We start from the raw sequence: 12,503 nt of genomic DNA, 5'->3' as shown, positions 1-12,503 counted from the left end.
AGAACCACTAGAATCACTCACAGTAGATATTAAGAAACAAGAACATTTTCTTGATGAGTGTATTCAGCTGTTCAGCCCATCTAAATTTGAATGACTTTCCTCATTTTCATGTAAAGAGATTAAGTGCTGTGCAGTTGTATTAAATAATAATATGTGCTATGACCAAAATTAAAATAGGTTGAACTAAATCAAAAAGGCAAAATTGAACAATGTGATTGATACATTCCTATTAACTGGTCTTACATATAAATCTCTGAAGGGCAGTCATGCAACCACAATGAAGGAGGTGTGAATAGGGACAGGGCCAAGCAAGGCACAGACAGTGAGGAATGTTTTGAAAATGTTTAAAGGGGCAGAGATGTTTGAATGGCAAAAAGAAGCGTAGAGAGCTTTCATGTCAGTAAGAGCAAGATGTATTAGCAGAAAAAAAAAGAGAAGGGACATAAGCAAGAATCATGAGGCGGTTAAAACTTGTAGATAAATACAGTGGGAAGAGCATCTTAGCAAGTGAGCCTTGCTGTGGGTTATTGATGAGATGGCCAGGGAGCTGGAGTATCGGAAGTTAACGGGGAGCAGAGTTTTCATGCTAGTGCTAGTGTTCTCTGTTCAAGCCGTGACTCACACTGGCAGGCTACACAGATATTTGCCTTCTAAGGGCAGCAGCTCGAGGCCCTGGGATGCCAACGATGCTCGCCGACTGAGCTGTGGCGATGCTGCCTCTTCTTCTGCAGAGTTTGGTGGGTCATCATCCTCGGGAGGCGATACCACCACCTCAGGGATGCCTTGAGGGCCGAGGCCTGTGCCATGGCGTGGTGGGCTTTGGGAAGAGCGCCGGAAGAAAGTGGGGGTATTTTGAGGGGTTGTGAGGGGCGAAGGGCCTGGGGAGAGCCCAGTGCTGTAGGAAGAAGAGGGTAGGAGGTGGTTGAGCAGGATGGACACTCTGGACTCTCGTCTCTGGGACAGGTTGGAGACAGAGGAGGCTGCTCCTGGCTTGTGGAGAGAGAGGCGTGAAGAGGACAGGCCCTCTCCTAACAGAGGAGACAATGGCAAAAAAACAGGAGAAGAGACGGGAGAGAGAGAAGGAGGGAAAAGAGAAGAAGGAAAAGGAATTGGGGATGGAGCAGAGAGGAAAAACATATGAAGTAGGAGTACATCACAAAGATGGTATCTGAAAGAGAATCAGTCAGGTGTGGGCAGCAAGAGCGTGGCAGAGGTGTAGTTAGAGAAATTTGTGCTTGCAGAAACATAAGCAAAAAGCATGGTTGTGTGTCGAAGACACAAGACAGAATGATTCAGTGAGGCGCGTAGGAGAGTCTGCAAGGACCAAACAAACTCTCTCATTCAACTCCAAACAAACAACACAAAACATGATTGAACTGAGATAAATGTCTCACTTATGACAGGCTTGCATGCAGGAGAGGATGAGTTAGTACAGTATCAGTGCACTGTAAGCAAACATGTGCTCTACAGGGCAGTGTAAATGTACAGTGTGTATTAATTTGGAACAGAACATACAGTACATATTTCACACTACAACTGTTTCCTTGACTATGTATGTGACATATAGAATTTTGACCTTTTACATTTGCTTTTCAAGTCTGATGATATGATAATGCAAGCCCAACAACACCAACAACAGACACGAAAGGGGAGAATGTGTTATTACTGTCATTCTTACAACCTCAGGCTGGCACCAAAGATCTCAAAATACACACCACACATTAACACCACTGCGGCCATGCCCAGTCAAAAACACACAATGCTGACTCCAGTAGCAGGAAAAGCATTATTTCCTGAGTGTCACCTTAAAGAATGAAAACAGTCATTAATTCAAACCTCAAAGCCAGGCCAGCCATACAGGTTAGCACAATCATTAGCACCCAGATTTCTCTTTCTCTAAGGGAACTGACTGCTTCAGTATAGATTGTTCTCTAGATTTTACTCACTTTTACCATCCACCTTCTACGCTGGCATTGAGAGATTTGAACAGTGGTCTTTTTAGCAACAGTTCCCCAGTTGTGACAAACGACAGAAAAAGAAATGCGAGTGCAATTTAGGATCTCACCGTTTCTTTCAAGCAAGAGTGAGTCAGAATGTTTCTTGCCTATGTCAGCAATGGAGCGCACCAGAGGGATGCGATTGCTGAGCTTTCTCTCATTCTGGTGGTGGTGTTTCTTCAGCATGGCTTCCCGCACTTTGTCGCGCAGATCCTCCTTCAGCTGACCTGATGCCACCATGCTGTCTATTACCATGTCTGAGTTGTACAAAAGCAAACACACAGTAAAATCTGTCATTATGTATCAGGCATTGAAGATTATAGTACCAGAGTACCTTTATTTATTTCATACTTGTCTTGATAACCCTTTATACAGCTTATGCTATGAACATGCCAAGATGTGAGTTAAGCATGTATTGTTAAATGTACCTGCAATTTCTTCAATACTGTTGGCCCTCATGTCCAGCATGACTGTACCGTTGACTATACAGCTACGTAGTTCAAATAAGCTGTGTAGTGACAGCGTAGCCACATAGGGTTTACTCCACCTCTCCCCACCATCTTCTACATCCTCCTCAAACTTCAGCCATCTGTAGATAAGCACCAAGAGCGTGCACCCAGATAAACACAAACACACAAAAATGTTATTCTTCAGCAGTCCACATATCCTAATAAACAAAAAAGGAATAAATATGAGTGGCATTATAGCTGAAGGACACATTGTTCCAGCTCATATCCCACAACTACATTTTTTTCTGTAAGAAATTAAAATCTCGCTTTTTTTCAGAGCATGCACTGAAGCATACCAAACGGAGTGACTCATACTCCAAATCTGCGCCTTTACTGAACACACGTTTTATCAGTGGGGGAACAATTTTTGAAATGCCAGCCAACTAAAATCACAATTACAATTTTGAGCTCCGTGTTCTTAGTTGTGACTAACAGTTTGGACCACAGTAACCTAATCAGTTAAAGCCAAATAAATATACTCTTTTATTATACTGTACAAAAAAGCTGGTTGTTGTAATGCTGTTCACCCTTAAGTTGATTGCTCTCACCTGGCCATCTCCTTCCATTCAGTGGCACTGCCATCTCTGAAGGACAGCTCATCAAGCTCAGTGAAGAGGTCATGAGGGACGTGCTCGAGGTCATCGTCCTCTGTGCCCAATATGAACTGGACCCTCTGGGATGGTGTGTCTGGACACAGAATGGGCAAAGGCCAAAAGTTATATTAACAATGTACTATGTGCTGCAGAAGATACAGTACTTAGGAATCTGGACCTTTAGTGGTGGTATAAGAGCAGATTTTATTAGTCCCCATTGTGGGTTGTTAGGTGAGTTGATACACTAATCCTTGCTGCCAATGGTTTCTCACTATTACAATGAAATTTAGCACCAATAAACACTGCCCTTTAGACTCTGTGGTTAGACACAGTGCATTTAAGTGTGTAATAATTAATGTAAACAGGGCTTTTGTTTGTTTCCAAGAAAGCACAAGAGGGCACAAATAAACGGATATCTTCAACCTCAAACACATAATATTACTATGTCGAATATGAGTTTACCTTGCATTCCTTTTGTGCGTCATGGGAAAATGTCTTGTAGAAGCATCTATTTTACAAAACGTCATGACTCTGTTGGTGTTGGTTATAAAGTTCTTATTTATTACATTCAGACAGAATAAAATATTTCAACTGGCTCTTCGTCAGGTACAGAAAGTCATCTTTTTTTGGACTCAGCACCTGGTTAATTAAGATGTGTGTACTCTGCACACTAACTACTTGTACTACAAAAATAAATGAAACACATTTAAGATTAATTTGAACAAGTATGGAATATGTAGTGTGTGTAAGTATGTCTGGCTGGTTCAAGTGTAATGCCTTCTGAAGCTACATCACAGTAACTGCTTTTCATTTGGTTATATAAGGAATACAGCTACAGGCTTGATGCTGAGAAATATCTTGAAAAGAACTGAGCAAGAGAGAAAAATGAAAACTTGATAGCTTTTCAGCAAATTTCTTTTCATGTTGGATTGAATTAGAGGGTAGATATCAGGACATCTGGAACCAGAGAGAAAAAGGAAATAGATATGACAGATTACAAGACTAAATGCCACAGGGAAGCAAAAAGGGAATGACTGGAAGTAAAAACGAAGAGTTATATAGTGTTAACACACAAGTAAACTAAGTGGTTGTCTGGTGTATATTATGCTTGTGTAAGTGCATTTCATATTGGTGCTTTTTCTGTTTAATGATTTACCTCTCCTAGTGTTGAACAAAAAATTTTCATATTCCTTATTTGACATAGTACACAAGATTTTGGAGTATATTAGATGGCAGACTACATATTATTCTTTTACAACAGGTAATATTTAGGTTATGAGATGTATAAAAAAGGGTTCATGGTAAAGTGGTAAACTAATGTTATGCCATTGTTATAATCATTATCTGACATCATCACGTAGAAATAGAGTCTCAGCAGTTAATTCACACTCAACTCAACAGTAGATGGTATATGTCTCTGCCCAATGTGGGATGTGTGAATATTTTGGAAACAGCATTACTGTAATTCCAACTGTGTGGATGAGAAAAGTGCTGTTTCAGAATATTCATCTTTTGAATCATGACTCACTGTACCCTCAGTAAATGCTTAAAGAGATAACAGGACTATCCAGCTGATGGTGTTTTGTTTGGTGTTACCATAAAACACAAGTTAATGCTTCACTGAGTTCAAAGCAATTGTTTGTGCGTGTGAGAAACACGCTTCCTTTAAAATGCCATAGCTCTCAATCAATGTCAGAGGCTGATTCTCACTGGCCTTTAAGGCTTTTTAGAGCTGAATGTTTTATTCACAACTTTGAACGATGGAGAAACACAGAGAGTTTTGGGCAAAGTGGTGCTCTAACCTGACAACCTGTGCATTGTTAAAAAGAGCTATGACTCCAAATATTGTCTCCCTGCACGTTTCTATTGATGCCAACTGTACTAACCAAGGCTAACAGTAAATACACTTACTGATATAAAGACATTCAGTCATCACTGAAGATGGTTAGTGGCATTTAGGAACAAGAAAAACTGATGTACTAATGCTTGGTGTATTCTCATAAGTATTTATCATGGGCACCTCTGCCAACTGTGGATGGAAATATTCTGCATTTGCTTTGTGTGGCAGACAGTGGAACAGGTGACACTGCATGGACAATAAATTCCACTGACTGTCAGCAAATTCTGGATTCAAATGTTATGCAACCAATCAAGAATGTGAAGACATGACAGTGATCTAAAACATAATACAAAATTACCATTAACTACACAGGCTGAAGCGTTTATAAAGCCTGTGGGTAGATTTTAAATGTGCTATGTGTAAGACAGTCTAAAATACCTCAGAACATGTAGTGATATGCAAAATAGAGTGGGTGAAATTTCCTAAATGAAGAATAGAAAGACTCTTACCTGGTTACAAAAGGCATAATTCTATGATATCTGACAAAAGGGGGATTATTATATACTTACTTAATAAAAGGTGCCTGAACCTTTAAATGTCAACATTACTGTTTACTGTTAACTATTTGCAAAGAACTATGTATAAATTCAAAGTACTTTTAAATGCAAACAATAGAAAATCCCTGCAGTAAAAAGCTATTGAGAAGAGCACAGAGACTACACTAGGCTATATATTCTGGATTTTAAGGGATTTTCTTTATTGTCTGAGGCGAGTCCTTTGAGTGTATGAATAAACAAGGCTCTTCAAAGCAGACATTAACTGCATGGTACTGCGGCATAAAACATGACACTAGGGAGCAAATGAGAGAGAATAGAAGAAATGGGGCAGGAGGTTGGTGTAAACTGAATATACTGTACGAAGACATTTATGTAGGCTGGCTGCTAGAAATGAAGAAACATTATCCAACCATAAGAAGGGGATTCCCTGCCATCTTCCTTCCCCTCTTCAGAGTCTCTCTCTTTCTTCTTTCGGTGGTGTTTGTGTCCTCGGTGGCGATGCCTCCGCTTGCTCTCCCTTCCCAGAGGAACATGGACGCCTACATACACAGCTCTGTGACCTGGAGAAAAGAAATGCACAAATCAGAAAGCTTTTCCTCCACCTCCTGTTTTTCACAAAAATTGGGAATAGAAAATGGAGGACTGGTATTTTGTAAACATAACAAAAGTAAAATGGCATGAAAGGAATCCAGTTTACAATGTCTGTAAGTATTATATACTGTATATTATGATACAAATTGATATAAAGTTCTTTAATGCAGGGTTTTTTAATGCAATGCATTTAATGCAGCACAGTATGCATTGACTGATCCCACTGATTTTGTATATTTACCTCATACAAAGAAGGTTCTATAAATCTATAAAATCTGATTATTAACATTCATTTTTTATACTTTTTTCTGTCTATTTTTTTGCTCAGCCTTCACGTACAGACATTTTCTTCTTCTGTTCCAAATTCTGTAGATAAGATTCAATTTAAAAAGTCTATCAACTTTATTAAAATGAAAGCGTAATTGCAAAACCTTTCTCTGGTTTCCTATTTATTTATATTTTCAGTGTACATGTGTTTTATCATTTACAACTAAAGTAGAAGTCAGGAACGCGAACATTCAACAGAAGATAGGGAACTTTTTTCCATTCCCCTCAAGTGCTCTAGATAACTTACTTGACGCAAGCCAGAGTACATTTACCTTTTTCACCCCTCTGTTCCCCCTCAATGTTTAATCTACTTCCCCTCATTACTGTCACTGCCACACAGGAACTGTGTTCTGAGCTGCAAATGCCCTATTTTCACCCTACATTCTCTGCCAATACTCGTGTTTCACAGATGAGTCATCTCTCTTCAATTTGAGAGGAAACCCAGGAGAAATGAAACCAAGATGCAGCACTCAAAGGCATAAGCAACATACACATGAACTGAACAGATGGTGAGACGCAGACAAGAAAAGAGGAAGGGAGAGAAAAACAGAAACAGAAGATGAAAGAGGATGGACAGAAGAAAAAAAAAAGAAACGACAGCTTAGCTGCACAGAAAGCAGGGCTGTCAGAAAAAGGAGGGAATGGGATAAATGGTCATATTATTGAATAGAAGATATCAAGTAGAAAATAATACAAAAATATAAAACTCCATTGTCCCATTTTCAACTTCCACCACTTTGTCCTCTGCGCTGCCTTAGTGCTCCTCATCTTCTTCACTACCATAGTCATTTTATACACCACCATCCTGTGTTGTCTGGCTACACTCTACCCCAACAATACTTCGCAGTCACTGATCTCTTTCATATTACAACGCCGGTACAAGATGAAAAAGCTACCTGAGTGCTTCTCACGCTGCTTTTATATGTCACCCTATCATCCTGCCTCTTCTGGAAGATAGTATTTACTAAAGCCATTTCCAGCCTTTTTGTGAAGTCTACCACCATCTGTCATTCTGCGTTCCTGTCCTGAAGACCAAACCTGCCCATCACAATCTCATCACCTCTGTTCCTCTCACCAACATGTCCATTGAAATCTGCACCAATCTCCACTCTCTCACCTCTAGGCATGCTCTGTGTCACATCAACTAACTCACTCCAGAATTTCTCCTTTTCCTCTAACTCACATCCTACCTGTGGAGCATAACCACTAACAACATTGAACATCATACCTTCAACTTCCAGCCTCAGAGTCATCAACCTATCTGAGACTCCTCTTTTAGAATAACTCCTACTCCATTTCTCTTCCCATCCACCCATTCACACCCATGAACCTTGATCAAAATCTTCTAGCCTTGCTACTTTCCCACCTGGTGTCCTGCACACATGGTATATCCACCATCTTTCTCTGTATAATGTCAACCAACTCTATAGCCTTCTTTGTAATAGTCCTAACATTCAAAGTATCTACTGTCAGTCCTACACTCTTGCCTTTCCCCAGTTTCCACCGGCACCCTGTAGGTCAACAGTGCCGGTGGCGTATGTTGTTAACCTGGGCCACGTCCAATCCGGTATGGAAGTCGTCATAATATTAATAACCATATGTCCCTATAAATATATATTATAGTATGGCAGGTATATAAAAATCAGCCCTTCCATCATAAGGGATAAATGTGTGTCAAGTTTACTTAGCCAGGTGTCTCAGACAGCAACAAGTGAATGAGTGGAGGAAAAAATGGAAGCATAATTGTAGTTAATGCTGTAGAATAGAAGCTTAAACAAGCCACCCTGATTAAATCATTAAAAGTCCTCTAGTCAGGAGACCTTGTAACTTACTCTCCAACTCTTCTCTTCCATAGTGTGTGTGAGTGGTGAAGCTGGCCTTTCCATGGTCAACTAGTGCCTCCTCATCTAGGCCCTGAGAATGTCAATGAGAGAGAGAGACAAAGACAGAACAAATAGTGGAGAGAGAGGCAGAGAGAAAGGACATGTTACAACAATGTTTTTAATTTATTTTTTTGTCTAAAAGGGGAAATAATCACCTTTTTAATCCCCTTATTAGCAAATGTTAGACAAATTAGGCTGTATATGAACACATGAACACAGCATGGACGCACACTTCAAAATATTGATTACTTGTAAATTTGTTAAGTTTTTATGTTTTTATTTGTATACTGTATATACACCAGACCTAATTGGTCCATAGTTTTAAGTTAAAGTCCAAAAGTACAACAAAATGAAAAAGGATTTCAATTTCACACATGGCCAACATTGACAGCCCATTTCCAAAGCAGTTGAACCATGAACTGAAAGAAAATACAATGAGTTGTATTTAATTATTAGTACACTGTGATAATCCAGCTGTTGTTTGCAATATAAAAGAGAACAAATATATATAACCTGACAACTAGGTTAACATTGGAAGAAGATGATAACCTCATTGCTTATCTAGCACAGTAAATAGTGATGGTTGTCTTTATCAACCTTAAGCACCATATAATGTTACCATATAATGCAAGATTATCTCTGCTATTTTCCACAAACTAATTTGTCCGCATTGGAAACGTATTCTTTGTTATAGTCCATAGTAATAAAGGCTGAGCTTCATAGCAACGTCAAGAGGCTGGCGGCACTCATTAAAAATGAGCTTATGACCTTAGTGAAAGTAATTATCTGTCTGACATCAGTGGCATAGAAATATCAAGTGACAGAAAGATGCAGTAAGAAGAGACGTAAATCTGTTCGTTTTCAATACTGCACAAGGTGCATAATATTAATATAATCAATATTTGTATTATTTTATTTATATTACTAATATAACTATAGTCCCCATGCCCCCCACACACATTACTACTATAATAAATTATCACAATTCTAGCTGTAACATCTAAAACTAAATTGTCACATCCCTGCATTATGCTAAAATGTGTTGATGTGTTGAGAAACGTTACTGTATTGCCCAGTCTTGGGTTTTACAATTATTCTGCTGGTAGCTTGATATGACAGCTAGTTCTCTCTGTTGAGTTGAACTGTTGGGTTTAAAATAAGCATGTTTACTGTTATAGCGGCATTTCGACACTATTTACAAGGACCAGCTGCTCACTGATAATAATGCACAGTGGTCATGTGCTTTTTAGATTTTATAACATCTAATTGATAAAAAAAACCAGTGTAAACATTGTAGTCTTTGTTAATAAGTATTGTAGCTGGAAACAGTTGTTTTATAGTATGATACATAAAATATATACTTTATAATCTATCCTGGCTGTGGTCTACCTCCAATAGACCTTAGGCAAGGCCTCCTTGCTCTTACCATCCCTTTGCCTTGCCTGTCGCTTTGGATAAAAGCGTCGGCCAAATGACTAAATGTAAATGTATATATAATATATACATAAACATACAGAGGCCTATGATCACTAAATATTAGTACTGTATAGTTCATATAATTAGAGGTGAGGGAATGTTATTGCAATGTGTTTTTTTTTTTATGTGTTGTTTTTGTGAAGGTATTTTGCTTCATATTTGGACCAGACTCTGTGTATGTGGGATATTGGGTGAAGAAATACCACAAGGGACAGTGAGCTAATGCTGGATCGAACTGCCTGGCTGAAACAATTGTGCTGAGTAAGAGATATGCTATGTGGTAGTAAGTTTGTGGCAATTAAATAAACAATTGTGGGGATATTATATTTCATTCTTTGTGTTCAATATTTATGGCGTCTTGTTTTTTTATTGTATATCAGGTTGGGACAGGTCATAGAAATCAATTTGTATTTTCTTATGTAAGTTCTTATATCATGATTCTATGAATGTACATGGCATGTAGTCTTGTATCATATTATATAATATAATCTGATTGCATTGCAACACATACAAATGTGCCATTCACATGCCTCATGGTCAAACACTTTCATGCAACACAATCTCCATTTGGAGCATCCTGTCAATCCCTTCAACCAATCACAGAGAGGCACTGACTGCTGCCAAGCAGGAGAGTGCGGAAACAAAAGGTATTGACATTAGCCACATGCTGAAAGGACACATGATACGTGCATGATATCAGGATTGCTTGTATCCCCAACAAGCCAGTTACCTCCACTGACCACACTAAAGTTTCATTCTGTTGGACAGCACGTACTCTATGTCCACCTCTTCCTCTTATGCTTTCATCACCGGCTTACCACTCTGAATATGTCCTCAGTCATATATTACCATAATCATTCTCCAGTTAGAACTCCACCTACGATGAATGCCATCGTGTTTGTGGGTGCATTTGTATGTCTGTGTGTGTGTGTGTGCATTTCTCAGTTGCAGGTGGATTTGCATAATAAGGAGCTGTCGCATTGCTCTCTGACAATGTTTTGATGAGAACCGGTAACAGAAGAGCATCAAGAATATTAATTCCCCCCACAGCAGAGCAAGGTGAATATACATGACCAATGAGGACAAACACGATATTCATTCCTAATGGTCATTTGTGACTAGAATGCACTGAAAACCCTCATGTGGTATAAAAAAAGACACCATTCTCCAAGAAGCATATGAACCCATGTTATAAGCAAGGCACAGAAAGCTTGTGTGAGACTATCATTGCTTTGTTAATATTTTATTGTATAAGCACCGGTTTACATACAGATATCCTTATTGTGTATTCTAAGCATGTTGGTGCCCTGTCTGTACACTTGTGTATATGCAGGTGTTAAAGACCGTTGTGCCCTCAACAACATGTTGGTTGGTACAATTTAAGAACATATGATGCAATCTGGCACATAGCTATATCCAAAATAAACTTCTAGTCTGTCACCTAGAGTTCCAAGGCCAGGAAAGTGACTGTCCGCTATGCCCACAAAGCACAGCTGTGGTTGTTCAACAGGAGCAGCATAAGCAGGAAGAGCTTGAACTGCAGAAGAACTGCAGCTGAGTAAGAAAAGTTGCCATGTTGTGACATTAATAGAGGTCTGTTGACAAAAGGCAGATGCATCTGTGGCTGAATCTACACAGTAAAGAAAGCCAGACTACACGTGACTCGCTTTGTGCTATTTCGGTTGTGGGCAAACATGTGTCTAGTGGTGACTGTTATGATTCTGTATATTTTTATTGTTTTACATATGCCGTCAAACCTGACTGAAACTAATGAATGATAAGCTATGATGTTGTCAAATTATTTACCTACCTATGCATCAAGAAAACAATGTAGTAAATACAAAATAGTAATTAAGATACAAAGATTGGTTCAAACATCCAACTGATTTCATAAAACATTTAGGATTATTTGGATTAAATAACAGTCAATGATCTCAATCCGGAAAACATAAGAGCAGAGTGCTTCTTGGCCTGTTAGTGTCCACTGAGATGTATGCTGCCACACGTCAGAGACACCACTCTCCCAAGCAGTCTGATCAGAAACCCCCAGGGTGTCCCCAGCTGTTGTGTGCCATGTGACGACAAAATCAATCCAGAAAAAATGTCATAAGCTCACATTTTTCTGTCCTCCAGTCCAGCCACCTCTTGTATTCTTCCTTCCAGAGTAATTAGTGGGAATGCTAACAATTAGAAAAAAATATGAAAATGTTCGCCTCATCATCATATCATCATATGATGATCTTATTTTTCAGGTAGTTGACCCAAATAGTACTGGAAGCTAAAATTATTGAAATATGAATATGAAAGAAAACTAGTAAGTGGGAACTAGGAATCAGGTAGTGTGATATAGTGATCCCCATAGATATTTTGGCAAAATAAACAGTCCGACCAAAAAACAGAATGGTATCTACAGCAAACTGTGTGAAAACTTGTTCCCGCAGAGACAGATCATACAGAGAAGCAGGGCCAATCTATTGAGCACCTCAATTGTTTCTTAAAACATCTTCCTATTTTGCAGTGGTTGGTACCAAAAGCCATTCAACGAAGGACCAACATTGTACTTCGTGCATGTCCAATGCCACAGGCACAGACCACTAATAAACATTGACTATACTGTAAGTGACAGTCTTAAGTAAATCACAGCTTACTGTGTATGGGGATGCATAGCCGCAGAATGGTCAGAGAGCCAATACAGAGCCCTGACCACCACAGAAAGAGCATATATAGGGC

At 39.1% G+C, this 12,503-nt stretch overlaps 1 protein-coding gene across 10 annotated transcripts in view; it reads right to left on the bottom strand.

Annotated features, from left to right (window-relative positions):
* Positions 1 to 12,503, bottom strand: part of LOC113153240 (sodium bicarbonate cotransporter 3-like) — a 36,308-nt gene that overhangs the window by 16,899 nt on the left and 6,906 nt on the right. For 5 of the 10 annotated variants that reach the window (XM_026346775.1, XM_026346776.1, XM_026346771.1 and 2 more), the window contains exons 2-7: positions 8,247 to 8,328; positions 5,907 to 6,056; positions 3,055 to 3,193; positions 2,426 to 2,586; positions 2,066 to 2,254; positions 648 to 1,028 (exon numbers count right to left, since the gene is read on the bottom strand). In XM_026346775.1, the coding sequence (XP_026202560.1) occupies positions 648 to 1,028; positions 2,066 to 2,254; positions 2,426 to 2,586; positions 3,055 to 3,193; positions 5,907 to 6,056; positions 8,247 to 8,328 (1,102 nt within the window). The remainder of the gene's footprint in view (positions 1 to 647; positions 1,029 to 2,065; positions 2,255 to 2,425; positions 2,587 to 3,054; positions 3,194 to 5,906; positions 6,057 to 8,246; positions 8,329 to 12,503) is intronic. The other 5 variants (XM_026346777.1, XM_026346778.1, XM_026346779.1 and 2 more) reach the window with 3 other exon arrangements.

The sequence above is a fragment of the Anabas testudineus genome, chromosome 11 (assembly GCF_900324465.2).
Source record: "Anabas testudineus chromosome 11, fAnaTes1.2, whole genome shotgun sequence".
NCBI classification, from domain to species: Eukaryota; Metazoa; Chordata; class Actinopteri; order Anabantiformes; family Anabantidae; genus Anabas; species Anabas testudineus.
The sequence above is the reverse complement of the archived record's forward strand: the minus strand, read 5'-3'. Positions and strand labels throughout refer to the sequence as shown.